Source organism: Poecilia formosa, unplaced genomic scaffold (genome assembly GCF_000485575.1).
Source record: "Poecilia formosa unplaced genomic scaffold, Poecilia_formosa-5.1.2 Scaffold393, whole genome shotgun sequence".
NCBI lineage: Eukaryota > Metazoa > Chordata > Actinopteri > Cyprinodontiformes > Poeciliidae > Poecilia > Poecilia formosa.
Window position 1 is genome coordinate 201,502 of NW_006800332.1, and position 14,576 is coordinate 216,077.

Here is a 14,576-nt window from a genome sequence, read left to right on the forward strand (position 1 = left end):
TTGTATGTCAAAGTCATTATTTATTAAGACAACGTACAAAACTGTTGGTACTGACACAGCAGGTGTAGCAAAGTAGGAAGTGGCAGTTTACTAAACGATACTAGCAGTAAAAATTAAAGAGTATCTGCACACCCTTTGGTCGTCCTTGTCAATTTGGGAATAGTTTCTTCTAAATCTTCTGTAAACAAACTAATGTTTCTTTCTTAGCAAGTAGAACCAATGTTCTGTAAATGTAGAAAACATGACAAAATGTTAATATTTCAAGAGAAACTAATTGATAAACAATGCACTGTAAAAATCATAAATTGCCTTTTGGTGCACAAGGATTTCTTTGGCTATTGCTGCATCTTAAGACACTCAGATGTAGGGAAAGCATGCCAAGTCCTGCAGTGGTCACCAGAGTAAACTTAAAGGAACCATAAGGCAGGGTTTTGAGACTAAGGAGGTTCCTTGACTCTAAAGCAGAAGGTTAAGACATAAAGGAGCAGTCGGTTATCCAAAGGCTCCTGGAGGATGTCTAGCGCATCTGAGGCTTCAGGGGAAAAGGAGGCTAAGGAGGTTTTGCATGTCTGGACACTTTAAAGGATCTGTCGGGGTCGGCCATAGCTCATTCCCTCCTGACTGGCCCCCTTATTGGACCCCATCTGCAACCCGATCACGTTTTTCCCAGCCTTCAGCTGCTCGTCGCTGAAATCTCGCTTGTTCTCTTGTGCTTTCCTGCAATACAGCATCCAGAAATGTCACACATTTAAAATGAAAGGAATTGTGTTTACTGTTTATTTTTTCTTTCTTGTTTGATGCAGATTGTTTTACTGGACTCACTTGAAGAACCAGTTAGGGTCTCCGTTGTATGTGCCTTCCTCCTTGGTGACGGCCAAGCTGCCTAAAGCCGACAGGGTCCGCTGAACCGCTGCCAAGTCCTTACCTGTACCAGCACACAATGTTTAGGTTAAAGTACCAATCATTTACTGAAGACTGGTCTGCTTCCACCACAGCAACACATTCTAACCTTCCCATAGGTCCACGGTCTGGAACATGTCAGTCTTGGTGACGCCGTACTTCTCTGCAGCGTTGAGGAACTGCGAGATCTGCTCCATTTGTTTGAAGGCCATTGGCGAGCTCTGGATCTTCTTTATCGGTTTGTCTCCGGGAAACAAACTATTAATAAGTTCACTCAGGACCTGACAGGGGGACATGAAACAAAGAGAGGTTTGTATTATGGAATGCTCTTCTAAAAGCAGCGTGTCAAACAGGGTCAACTAACTCACGCATCCGTCCTTCAGCCAGGCCTGGAAGCCCAATTTGCCAGCCTCTGGCCTCCCCACGCCGGAGCCACACTGACGGCTGATCCACTCCACCAGGATCTGCTCCAGCTCGGGGTCATACTTGCTGTCGATCTTATCCTGAACCTGCCGGCTCATGCCGTAGGATGGACCTTTGTTAGCCATGCCGACACTCTGGAAAATGAGAAGTGGATATGGTAGAGCTGCGTTAGCGTACTTACTACTGGTCGGGCAGTGATGTTCCACATTTCAATGCTTTTGGTCTAAAGTGGATGTTTATAGACAGTTCTATTTAAACTATAGGACTATGCAAACTATGGCGTTTGCATAGTTTAAATGGAGCCCAAAGGAGACACCCCACTGCTAACACGAAAACCCTCTTACAAAAACAACTAGACATGAGACCAGGTCTTAGTGTTGCAAGTGAATTAAGTCTGAAGTCTTTCCTCCTAAGTCTCGAGTCAAATCTCAAGTTGAGTCTATATAAATAAACTGTGCTTGTCTCCAATCATAAGCATTGAATTTCAAGTCTGAACAAGACATTTGAAAGAAAATGCAATCTAAGTAAAAATATTTCCTTAAAGCCTTAAGAAAAATAGTTTTTCAGGTTCTATAAAATAATATGAGGAGTTTGTAAAAAAAAAAGTACTTTGCAATTAGCAATTTAGGCATTATTGGGTGCATGTTCCTAAGTTAAGTATCACAGACAGATATAGTGTACACCACTTGGCTGTGTGGCAGCTTTGTTACAAAACCCTGCTAGTAGCCTACAACATGATAAAGTCAGAGTCAAGTTGTTCTGTAATTATTTCATTCTTTCAATTTGTGACTTCATGGCTTGGCTCCACATGTGACTCCAGTGCATCCCTCTGAGACTTACCTGTCTCCTCACAATGAATACATACAGTGTACAAAATTCACCAGCACAAACAGTGACCACATGCTGGTCAGAAGCGTGTAGATAAGTGTAACTGCTCATCAGCTCTGTTTGAATATTTTCTGCTCATCAGTGAAATTCACAGCATCATGTCTCCCAATGCAATCCATTCTGCCCTGTCAGGGTGTTTAGGGCAAAATGATTTACAATAGAAGCACTGTAGAAAGCCATCCGATTTCTGCACTTTTGCCTTTAAAACACACACACACACACACACACACACACACACACACACACACACATATGCACTCTCTGCTAGCAAATGCAAAGTGCCACAAATAAGGACGAAATAAAGTCAGAGTCTTTTGGGGCCACCAGCCAAGAGCAAAAGGCATATCACAGTGCTGTCAGCGCCGTCCAACCTTTGTTGCCATCTTGATGTCAGGACACGTCAACTTCCTGTTCCTGGAGAGGTTAAGGAGTTAAGATGTTAAAGATGAATGTGAGGAGGTTCGAGGATGCTTCTTTCTGCGTTGCGGTTTTAGCCGCAGCTTCAAAATCACAATGTAAAGTCGGGGATGGTTTGACATGATGTTTCTAGAGAACAATCTGAATTTAATTTAGAGTGGGAATGCAAAGAAACGATTGTGTCCAAGAACTGGGACATGCAGAGTTGCCAACTTTCACACATCTGGAGAGAGACTGAAGCCTTCTCTGTTTCTCACTCAGTCACTCTGCCAAGATTTCTTTACACTCCAATGTTTGTGATTGCTTCTTCCTGCGGTCCTGGTTTTGGTACAACTTTGGGAGACAAATGTAATTTTACGTTAGTTTGCTCACTACTACATTTATCTGTATGCTAAATGGGTAACTAAATGGGTAACTTGAAGATTGAAGATTTTACTTCACATTTTAACATGTTTTGGTTTTGATCCCCATCGGGAACAGCTGACTCTGTTTCAACATGATTGGACGGATTGTAACCCGAGATGAACCTGAATGATGAAATCCAAGAGACCTCCTGTTAGAAGTTAAACATTCTTTTGGAGGATCGTGATTAGGTTATAGATTACTTTAAACCACTTAAAGTGGGTCCAAAATATGTCTGGTCACACGTCGTCTGGTGAATGTTTGGTATGAAATGACCTCTTGTAGGCAGTTCCTTTGAATCCATAAACATATGAAATGATCCAAAACTGCAAAAGTCTGAAATCGCAAAGTGGTAAAAGAAGCAGCGCCTGGTAGGAATCAGTCACTTTTAGCCCTTAAAACATAAGTTTTACTTAGTTCTGAATAAGGTTCACAAAGTTAAGTAAAGACACTCTGCATGTCTGTAATGTGAGTTGGTGTGCCAAAGCCATTAATGGACTCCTGCCCAGAATGTCCGCAGCGAGCTACCATCAACCCTCTTTAATACATTGTGCTTTTCCTGTGGTGGTTTTCCAAGCCACACGAAACTAAACTCACATGCTGAGCAACACAGCCACTAACTTAAAGCCACAGGTTTAATTCATTTTCATCTCTCTCTAGGCCCCACACACTCCTACAGGCGAATCATTGTTGCAGCGTATTTGCTGGTCTGGTAGGCTCTCAGCTTGTCTCTTTCTTATTGGCAACCAGTAGTTACTGTCATAAAGTACTCAGTGAACCACAACTGCAAATAGCACAGACTGAACTTATTGTGGGGACATGTTTACATGCACAATGCCTGAAAAACTAAAAAAAAAGAGAGAGAGTAGAGAAAAGGAGCCAGGAATGTGCATTACATGACAACCGTATCAGGGTTATATAAGACTTTTTGGAGGTTAAGTGAGTCCAAGTCTATTTAACTGTTTATGGGCATCCAGGGACCTGTTGTTATGCTTGGCATCCGGCCTAGGGTCCAATAAGTCAGAACTATCTCCTAAACAAGCTCCTGTGTTGCCTGTCTGCTTATTAAAAACAGCATGTGGGGGAAAACGTCCAGCCTAACATACTTTACAGCCCAAAATGATGCAGCAACTTCAACTGCAACAAGTTCAGTTGCTGTTTGTGCTGCTAAAAGAAACACCGGTGAGGCTGTTCATGGTAACGTAAGCCAGGGGTTAACAAGAGTTTTGATAGTAGAGAACATCTGCTAGTTGTTGGAATGCGAGGCCCAACGTATTGCGATAAATCAACATCATGAGTGCAGATTGACAAATATTTCGTTTGAAGTTGTTGAAAGTCATCTACCTTAAAATATAAAAACATAAAATGTAAAAAAAAAAAAAAGAAAACACTTCAAACGTGCTATTTCTGAGAAATCTAAAAGTGCTGATTCCCACAAGCATTACTGCATCAACTCAGTCCCCACAATTATCCTCTCCTCCTCGTGTTTTCCTGCTCTGTTTGTCTATCGCCATGGTAAACGTGCCTAACGCCAGAACAGGAAACCCATATGAGGGCTGTGGCAACTGTGGCGGCATGCAGGGACATGGAGTCATGTAGCTATGCCTTTTCCACAGTTAACCAGCTAACCACCAATAGAGGAATTTGGATTGAGCAAACTGTTTTTTGGGACTAACAGTCATTATAAGCATTTTGCTCCTCAGCATGACTTGGCAGATCAGTGCTGGGTGCAATGCTGCTGCTGCTGCTGCTGCTGCTGCTGCTGCTGCTGATGGGACAAATCCAACGGTTTTCTCAGCTTTGTGTGGAGGATGCTGAGCTGCTGCTTCAGAGCTCTGCTGTAGTTTGGCTCTGGTTTATGGAAGTTGAGCATAAAAACTGCTGCTGTTTCCCCTGATCTGCCAGACATAGCTGAGCCCCCTTTTTTTTTTTTTTTTTTGAGCCTCCTGCCAAGGCTCTTTGCGGCTCTGATTAGCTGGACAAACTGCATAACTGCTGCTTGATCAGATCTGATGTATTACATCTGAGTATGAAATCAAGGATGTGCTCCAACTTGCCCCCGCGCTGACATGGATGCTTGGTTCCAGGGTTTCTACTCTGTTTATGCGCTGCAGCAAGATCGGCAGAGGAGATAGCCTTATCTCGCTCCTGCTGCTGTTCAGAAAATGAGGCTGCCCGCTGGTGCTTCCCACAGATCTGCTGTTCCTGGAAACTCTTAGTGTGCTGCCATATTTAATGATTTGCTAGTTATCTTGAGTGCAAACATTCCAGAAAGCCATTTAAATGAGGCACTAGCTCCATATGTGTTCACAAATGCAAGGCAGTGTGTTTCTATGGCAGTGTGAGTCACATTTCTTTCTTCCTCACCTATTCATCTGCATCTTCATCAGAGCATCTTCATAACCAGGCAAGCAGCTATAGACACTTGGCTGCAAAGGCCATGTATGGCATCGGATCATTTGCGTGTGCAAACAGAACTATGTCAGTGTCACACAGGCTGCACTGTATGATGGCTTCTCTGCTGTCCTTCTTGCTTTGCATAGAAAATTATTTAACAATGGATGAACTTACATTTGGGATTAAATGTAAAAGAAGTTGGGTGAATATAGAACAGCATGAACTAGATCTGAGTTTTCACCACTTTACCGTCATTTACAAAAAAAGAAAAAAAAATAGATAAGAGCCTCATCATCACATTTACAATCTGAGATCCCACTGTGAGACTGTTGACAAGAAATGTTAAAAACTGACACAAATCCTGTTTTCTCTGAAGCTTCCTCTTGAAAAATGACCTGAATTAAAGGTATACTCACTGTGCAAGAGAAAAGGCGAGTTCTGAGCTGGTTGCTGGTGCGGTGTGAGGGACAAGTGCGGATGCTTCCCTCGGAGTTTGTATATGCTTGCAGGGACGTCCCTCCCAAAAATGCCTGCTTAAAAGGAGGAGAAGGCACTGATGACTTCACTAGTCTACTGAGAGACAGAGCCAGGGTGGAGGAAAGAGAAAAAATGGGAGCGGGGGAAGGAGGAGAAAGAAAAGGAAACTTCGCCCTTATAAGGCCATGGCCTTTCAGCGGCTACCTCTCCCTGTCTGCTGCGCCTCTTCTCCTCACGTCAAGACCGAGCGCCCTGCCTTATTTGGGTAGAGCTCATTCCCATGCAGAGGAGGGAGACAGCAGCCAGGCAGCGTTGGTTTTGGTCAGAGGGAATTCTCCAAATACCTTTGCCACATCACACATCACTCAAAGAGGCTGCGGGATGGTGGACGGGAAAGGGAATCCAAAGAAAACAGGGAAAATGTTTAGAAAAGACATGAAGTACCGGTTTATAACGCAGGCAAAATGTACAGAGGACTGAGTTGAAAAAATAATGATCCTCATTTAGGATGGAAGGGAATAAGGACTAGGAATTGGTTTATTCAACCCTCATCTTTCTCGGATTAAGACACAGAACTCCATGTAAGTCCTGTGAGTGTTGTGTTGTGTGAGTGTGTGCCAAGCCACCACTCATGACATTTCAATCACTTCCGTTTCCATTACAGCTGCCTTTTGGCATGACACTCTCATTTGCATGTGTGACTTTTGCTTCTGTGCTCAAAACACAAAAGAAACTCCTACTGCAATAATATATGCAGAGCCTTGAACAAAACCTTTTATGCCATTTTAACCTTTTCACATTTTATCATGCCACAGCACCAAACCGTGATGTGTTTTATTCTGGTTTTATGAGATAGACCAAAACCAAATAGCACAGGAGAATGTTAGGGAACAAACAGGATCATAAAGAGCAAGAGACAGAGAAGTTGTGGGGAAGTTTAAAGCAGAGTTAGCTCTGGTCAATCCATCATCTGAATATGAGAGGAGGTTGGCACAGCTGCTGGACAACCAAGGTATGATGTTTCACCGAAACTGACGAGCTGGCAAAGGGGAAGCATTAATGAGAGCTGGAGTCCTGTTTGCAGTTTGGAAACACGAAGGGAGAACGTGCTCTGGTGAGATGAGAACAAAGCTGAAATCCGTGACCAACAAGCAAAATGCTGTGTGTGACAGAAAGCACACTGTGCGCTACGCTGAATGGGCCATCCCCACCAGGAAATGTGGTGGTGGCAGCATTATGCTGGAGAGAAGCTTTTCTTCAGCATGGAAAAAGAAAAGCTGAACAGAGTTAATGGGAGAATGAATGGAGCTAAAAACAGGGCACTTCTAGAAGAAAACCTTACAGAGGGAACTAAAGTCTTCAGACAGACTCAGAAGGTCACCTGACAGGAGGGGAATTATTTACTAAATGCCACAATGATGAGAGAAGGATGAACCGGACTTGTGCAGCTCCAGAATTCTCTTCCTCAACTCTTGGCTAATTTCCTTTGACTTTTCCATTGTGTCAAACAAAAAAAGAAATGTGTTTCAGGTATGCTATGGGGATCATCAAATTCATGCTTTGGGGATTTATTTTGCTGCAGCAGGAAATGGCAGACAAGTGAGGATAGAGGGAAAGATGAACGCAGAGGCATCCTGGATGAAAACCTGCTCCAGAGAGCTCTTGACCTCTGACTCAGTGAATGTCTTGGACTGACCAAGCCAGTGTCCAAACTTGAATCTGAACATTTCTGACAATGACTGCGCAGACGTCTCCCATCCAACCTGATGGAGCCTGAGAAGAACTGTAAAGAAGAATGAGTGAAACCGCTCAATGACAGTTCAGCTTGTGGCATCATATTCAAACAAACTTAAGGCTGTAATTGCTACCAAAAGTGGAACAACAGTGTTTTGTAAAGGTCGAAAATACTTACGTAAAGCAGAGTTTTTGTTTTTAGTAAATCTGAAAAAAAAAAAAAAAAAAACCCTCAAAGAAACAATTTTTGACGTAGTTATAACGTGATATTTGTGTGTAGAATTTTAGGAGAAGTAGGTTAATTTAATACAATTTGGAATATGGCTGGAACAAAAAATGTGAAAAAAGTTGAACTCTGAATAGTTTGCTCTGTATGTGTCGTTTTATTTGGTCAACTGTAAAGCAGAACTGCACATAAGCATATTCATTTATTAGAATGGCCCAGTCGAAAAGTCGAAAAGTGACGTTCACAAAAGCTCTGCCGTTAGTAAGACTCTGTGTCTTAAAGGAGATTAAGTGAGATTAAAATTTCGCTCACTCCGCCATGTGTTGCAGTTTTTGATATTCAGTCTTCACCTTGCTCACACTTTGTTTTGGCCAACTTTAAAAACTCCCAACGCAGCGCTGTATCTCTTGCAGGTAAAAGAAACAAAGACGATCAACAAGAGACCCAGGCCAGCTTTATCGCTGCAGTAACGACTGTTTTTACTGCGCCTCTGGACATCTCATTTATTCCTGCTCCAGCAGCTGGATGTAGAGTAGAACCAGATGTTCTTATATCTCAAGACATTTTTTGTGATTTTTCTTTTTGATGCAGCTTGTGATGAGGACTGTAGAAGACTACAACAAGGATAAACACAGCTGCGGTATTGTAGCTGAAACAACAGTTATTAACATTTATCATTAATGAGAACCTGAAAATACATCATGTGGAAACATCATTTCATTTGCAAGTGCAGCTTTACCAACTGGATCTCAATAGTCGCAATGCATGTTCTCACAATGTCATTTAAATAAGAACCACAAAATGTAAGACGCTTTCATAAATTATTCTGCTAGTTCAGTTAAAGTTTAATTAAAGAAGAGAAGAATTTGTAAATCAGAGAGCCTCAGGCAGGTTATTTGATTAAAAACTGTAAAATAGTTAACACTTGGAGCAGCCGAGTCCCTGGAGCAGAAAGTTTCTGGAACTTTGCAGGACTCATGTTGGAGAGAAGGATGCTGTCCAAGGTGCATGTCATCTTGGACAGAGTGTCTCACCCACTTCATGACCTGCTGCTCGGCTGCAGGAACACTTTCAGCAAGTGACTATAACAAAATGTGCCACAGAAAATCCTTCCTGCCTGTCGCCCATCAGATTATACAATACCCAACTCTGTGTGTCACTAAGTTTACAATGGACTCATTTATAGATATACGTACACATTTCCATATTCCATGCGCAAATTTGTTTTTATTTTATCTTATATTTTACATTCAGGTTATATTAAAATTGCTTATAACTTGAGATTTAAAAAAAAATAATTTTCATAAGAACTGTGTGTATATTTTATGTTTTCTAATATTTTAACACTCTTGGACTGTCAACAAATAATAATAAAAAAAAAATTCCTCTTGGGGTTTAATAAAGTATTTTTGATTCTGTATTTCTGATTGTATAATATATTACAAAGGAATTTATTGCTACCAAACATTCCACCTGTTTATTTCTTTTACATATTTGGTGGTACTTTAGAAGGCAAAATAATTGTAACAAGACACTGAGGAAATAAATCTAGTTTTTTTTTTCTTTTTCAAGACAGCGCATGTCGGCTAGAAGCAGCTTTTTCACTGAGACGTTGCTGTCGAGATGGAAATCTTGATTTAACTCCTTGTTAGCTGGAATCTGTGTGCTACGAACCTAAAACAGAAAGACATGAACAATTCAGAACTTATTTATTCACCACAACAAATATTGTTATGGTGGCAATCATTAGTGTTTTAGTAATATAATGCAACACATGTATGTTTTTTCATTGACTAGCTCCACATAAATGAACCTGTTAAAACTCTACCTGATGATCATTTCTCGCTATGGGTTGTGTGTTTATGTTGCCCCAGAAAAAAAAAAAAGTCATCATCTCTCAGACAAGTTTTTATTACATCCAAATCAACAAAAATGTCATGTTTTGTTTTTTACACAGCCTGTTCTGGTCCTTTATTCACAAAAATACATGTTTTTATATATATTGAATGTATTCATGCAACGCAAATTCACTGTCTGTAATCACATGTATAACTACAGCACAGGTTCTGAAGCTACAGGATCACAGACCTGGTGCAGTAACAATCATTTTTTATCAAGAATTTATTCTCTTTGTTGTATGAAGACAAGTGGATTTCAATGATCCCTTGATGTCCTGCTGGTTGGTCACTCAGTGTACGGATACACAATGTGGCCGGTGAATATATTGTATTCCATAAATGTGCAGAGCTTCCTTCCAGACACCAGCTCCATATAGACCTGATCGCCTCGCTGCATCTCCATTACCACAACCTGAAAACAGAGATGTGCAACACATTGACCAAAATTCAGCAAAAAAGGGTGAAAAATAAATAAAGCAAAAATATGCATGCATTTTCTTTGTAGTACTCTTTTCCCGTCTAACCTGAGTGGCGCTGTCCTCGATATCTTCTCGATTGTTCTCCCACACGCTGACCCCCATCTTGCCGTTCTTCATGAGCTGGACCTACACACGCAATAAACATCACAGATGAAGGGAAACACAAACGGCTCGACCAAGATGCTCGGAAGAGAAAAGTTCACTTTGAAATTTAGGGATACCTTGTGGTACAGGCGTCCATCCACTCCAACAGAAGAGAAGGCAGTGAAAGAAAACATATAAACACCGGGACAAGGGGCAGTGAAGACACCTGCAGAAAGAAGGGAAGTATTTTATTTTATTTTTTTAATTCAGCATGAGAAAATATTCCATTGTTGCTCAGATTACTTCTTCCTGGTGTGCTTATTACCCAGTGAGGGGTTGTAGCCATTGCCGCTGTTGAGCGCTACATTGGAGTAAGGGATCGGGACATTGGTATTGAAAGGACCAAAGCAACGCTCAGTAGATCCAGGAATCTCAATGGCTATATTCTGATTCATGGTGGCCTTGAAGGAAACCTTGAAACCACCTGAGAAGAAAAATCAAACACTAGTCAGCAACTACACTTTCACTTTCACATATTTGATTCTTTTAAGCACTGGTGTACCTGAAAGTGCATTTACTCTGCTATTCAGGGACATAACTTTCTCCCACAAGTATTTTATCCTCTTGAAGCTCTCTTCTTCTACTTGGTGCATCTCGTTGGCGGCACAACAGCAACCACGTTGACGGTTGAAGGGACAATCGCAGTCCCACTTGCTGCAGGTAAGAGGCACGCCCCACTTAACTGCAAAAACAGGAGAATCACACTCAGTCTCTGTGATTTTCACATTTATCATCACGTTTATCATCATGTTTTCATCACTGATGCGTCAGATTCAATCAGATCTTCTTTATAGAGCACTTTCAGTTCATGAAAATGTGTCATCTAGTCAAGACTAAGACAGGAAGCAGTCATGTAATCAACAATTACACCAAGAAGTTAAAATATAATTAATCCAGATGAGAGTTTGTGGCTTACGTGCATCCTGTTTGAGAACGTCCATAGCGGAGGACAGGGCCTCAACGCGTCCACAGAGAAACAGCGACCCCAACAGGAGCATTAGCGGTAAAACATCCATCTGGAACAAAGGGGGGGAAAAGAAGCATGTAAAAATAAACATATTTTACCAAACAAACAAACAAGCAAATGATAATAGTAATAAAACAGACTTTTCCACGTAAGTCTAAAGTTTTAGCTTTTTGTTCACTGGGCAAATACACACCAAACAACAAAGTGGAGTCCTCAAGAGCTACAATCCTGTAACTTTTATGCACATATTCTTCAACACACCTAAATAAAATTGCTCAGTTCGCTTATTAGTCGTCATTCAGCTTTACAGAGACCTGGTAATAATCCAGTTATTTAATTCAGTGGTGTTGGAGAAGGGAGGCATCTACAAGTTGCAGGATAGAAGCTCTCAAAGGACTCGACTTTGATACACCTGAACTAGATGGATTCAATAGCATGAAATTATTATGCTCTAAAATAAGATTAATATCACTGGGTTGTGTCAAAATACTCTCTGCTTAGATTGGATACTTAGCCTTTTACATGCTAAGTATGTAACATAAGCTAATATTAGTTACGTTCAGGTTCAACACTTTGACCAAAGAATTGGTCATATAGTCATATAAACAGGTAATATTACAATGCAGTATTATAGTACTATATTATACTGTATGACATAGCTATATACTATATAATTGTGAAAATGTACAGTGGTAAACACTATGAATCTTTTGCTAGTAAAAGTTTGACCAAAAACCAAACCAAAAAATTGGTTAGTCTTTCAGCAGAATATACACAATTGATTGAATTATGTTTATAACTCAGATGTTTTCTCCTTAATTATCAAAGTTATGGATCAGTCCTTTCAACCCACGTTTTCATAGCCTTGTTTAATTACTTGATTCCATTTTTTTAGGGTGATAAACATTTTACATGAAAAAGTTCATGTTAAAATCATGCTGGGAAGTAAGGATGGTACAGCTTTTCTATAAACCAAGTCACAATAACACACATTTCACTCAAGTTATGTTTGGTCTCAAAATTGATCTGCATTGGTTGTTGTTATTAGTTTCTATCAAGCATTTGTTAACTTGTTGTAACTGATGTAATAATGAGTAAAGCAGAGACAGAAATGTAAAACTTACTGTTTTGTTTAGTTGCTCCCTCTTCTTGTTCAGAAATGCTGAGGCTATTTCAGGTGAGTTTGTGAAACTAAGAGTTTAAAGCGGGGGAACTGTGTTGCCTCTTATTGATTGACTAAAAGAGATCCACCCCAAAAGGTGGCGACTGGCAGAAGCTCCGCCTCCTCACACGTAAATTAAAACGTACACTGTGAATTAAGTACTGTACGCTTGTTTTCTCCTGACAATGAAAGGCATGTCTGTCTATGATAGCCAGGATGGATTTCATTTTTTCTTAGGTGTAAAAGAGCAACAATCACCTGTGCTTGGACCATAATAACCTTTATTAGGACATCGGTCTCTGGTTGCCCTCCTTTCATAAGATGCTGAAGGCCATTGTTAAGAAAACAAAATAGATTATCTGTCGATCGATAATGGCCTGAATAAGACAACAATACACGTTCACCTGATTCCCATGATGAGGTTTGGCAGATACTGTTATTTCCATAATCTCTTTCTTCTCAACTATTGTGGTAGAACCAGACACCGATTAATCTCTTATTGTTGGTCGGGACATGTGATATGTACAAGGCACACTCCCTATTCATGTGAATAAAATGATCAAAATTCAGTGAAAACATAAAACCCCAAAGCCATTCACAAGGTGTTACTTTAGGTTTTCACTGTCATAAAAAAAAATTCGAGGAAAGCCAAAATGTGATAGATGTCCAAAATGTACGAGGAAAACACAATCAAGCAGTGAGACACCGGAAACCTGTCAGATAATAGTCCTGACAAGTTCTGGTTGCTCAAGACTCTTATTTCACAGAGCGAGTGGCAGCGTACACCCTGAACAGGTTGCCAGACCTTTAAATGGCCCTTCTAGTCCATTACAGGAAAACAAATTGTGTCCAGGTAACTTTGAGAGCATAACCCATGGGAAGAAAGAAATGGACTGAGGCAGTGGATGAAATGTCACAGAGTAGATCATTAGGATGCTTTTATCACTGTGTGTCTTGGTCACTACTGTTAGGAATTTTTTTTAATTAACAAACCTATGTGGTTGGGTATATTTGACTTGCACCAAATTAGAGCTATTCTGTGTTTCTTTTAGACGAGAGTAAGTGTTAGTCAAAGAATAGCTCTGAAATAAGAATTTAATAATGGAAAGGAGAACAACTTTTATTTCACTCTGGATAGAAAAGAGAGTTGATGTTTCGTTTCAGTCAAAATCCTGATCATCTTCATTTACTTGTTGACTTGTGAGCCTTGTCAGGTTTGAGTACAATTCAAATATTGATGATGGGAAATTAGACTGTGATTGTGAATTTATTTGAGAACGGCTGCATTAACAAAGGCAAGCATCTAAATTAGGATACAGCCGATATCGAAGGTCAATATCGTTGTTCCAGTAGCTCCTTTTAACGGCAGGGAGTTTCCTTTCAGCAGCTTTAAAGCTTCTCTGTCCTCTTGGGACAGCGGCCTGCCTATTCTGTTTGTCCGCTGCTTGATTCCCACATCAGCTGACCTGTTTCTTCTTGCTTTTTCCTGTGTTCCTCTGCTCTTATCGTCTAGATGGAGGCCAGGACGTATTAGGTGCTCTTTGTTGGCTTTGCACACCTCTTCACAAAACAAGCAATTCATGTAATGACCGACTGTAAAACCGATCTCTTGTTTTCTAACCTCGGATGAGATTTAAAACCCCGGAGTTATGACGTTTTTGGTTCCTCTGAGATGGCTTAACAGTTTGTCAAGTAACAGAAAGAATATTAAGTACAAGCATTTGCCATTTTTTATTCTTCTTCATCAAACAAGAATAATCAAATTCTTTTATAAAAAAAAAACAATAGTGTCAGAACTGAAGCTTTTCAACTTTTCATGTAGGAGAAGTCACGAGTTTTGATCAATTTCAGTTTAACAATTTGTCCTACCCCTGAGCCGTACTGCTGCATGTTCTTTTCGCAGACCTAGGATATTGGATATTTCCAGATGTTTTAGATGTGAAGAGGTAGAGGAAAGAGTTTAAAGAGATTAAAATCAAGGATCATGAACTGAACTTCAAGTATTTTCTGCTATTATATTTAACATCAACTGAAAAGAAATGGCACAGCTACAGTCCTACAT

General features: G+C 40.4%; 2 protein-coding genes across 3 annotated transcripts; both read right to left on the reverse strand.

The window, feature by feature from the left end:
* On the reverse strand, window positions 1-6,030 carry tagln (transgelin). Of its 2 annotated transcripts, XM_007575969.2 has the most exons (6): window positions 5,844-5,930; window positions 2,583-2,625; window positions 1,269-1,457; window positions 1,010-1,181; window positions 823-925; window positions 1-717 (listed from the first exon to the last, which is right to left on the reverse strand). In XM_007575969.2, exons 2-6 carry the CDS (start codon window positions 2,592-2,594, stop codon window positions 579-581), a joined length of 615 nt encoding a protein of 204 aa, XP_007576031.1. In that variant the 5' UTR covers window positions 2,595-2,625; window positions 5,844-5,930; the 3' UTR covers window positions 1-578. The 2 variants fall into 2 exon arrangements, with proteins under 2 accessions (XP_007576031.1, XP_007576032.1); XM_007575970.2 differs by lacking the exon at window positions 2,583-2,625 and having other exon boundaries at window positions 5,844-6,030.
* Window positions 6,031-9,756: 3,726 nt separating this feature from the next.
* cbln18 (cerebellin 18) lies at window positions 9,757-12,582 on the reverse strand. The gene is made up of 7 exons (XM_007575971.2): window positions 12,477-12,582; window positions 11,302-11,401; window positions 10,888-11,067; window positions 10,651-10,809; window positions 10,463-10,551; window positions 10,287-10,367; window positions 9,757-10,174 (listed from the first exon to the last, which is right to left on the reverse strand). Exons 2-7 carry the CDS (start codon window positions 11,399-11,401, stop codon window positions 10,049-10,051), a joined length of 735 nt encoding a protein of 244 aa, XP_007576033.1. The 5' UTR covers window positions 12,477-12,582; the 3' UTR covers window positions 9,757-10,048.
* Window positions 12,583-14,576: the final 1,994 nt, after the last annotated feature.

Coding starts and splice junctions, on each gene's coding strand:
- tagln (XM_007575969.2), bottom strand. Junction 926..1,009: donor GACCGTGGACCTATGGGAAG/GTTAGAATGTGT, acceptor GTGCTGGTACAG/GTAAGGACTTGGCAGCGGTT. Junction 718..822: donor GACCCTAACTGGTTCTTCAA/GTGAGTCCAGTA, acceptor GCTGTATTGCAG/GAAAGCACAAGAGAACAAGC.
- cbln18 (XM_007575971.2), bottom strand. CDS start 11,401: ATGGATGTTTTACCGCTAATGCTCCTGTTGGGGTCGCTGTTTCTCTGT. Junction 10,810..10,887: donor CAGAGTAAATGCACTTTCAG/GTACACCAGTGC, acceptor TTTTCTTCTCAG/GTGGTTTCAAGGTTTCCTTC. Junction 10,368..10,462: donor ATGGACGCCTGTACCACAAG/GTATCCCTAAAT, acceptor TTGCGTGTGTAG/GTCCAGCTCATGAAGAACGG.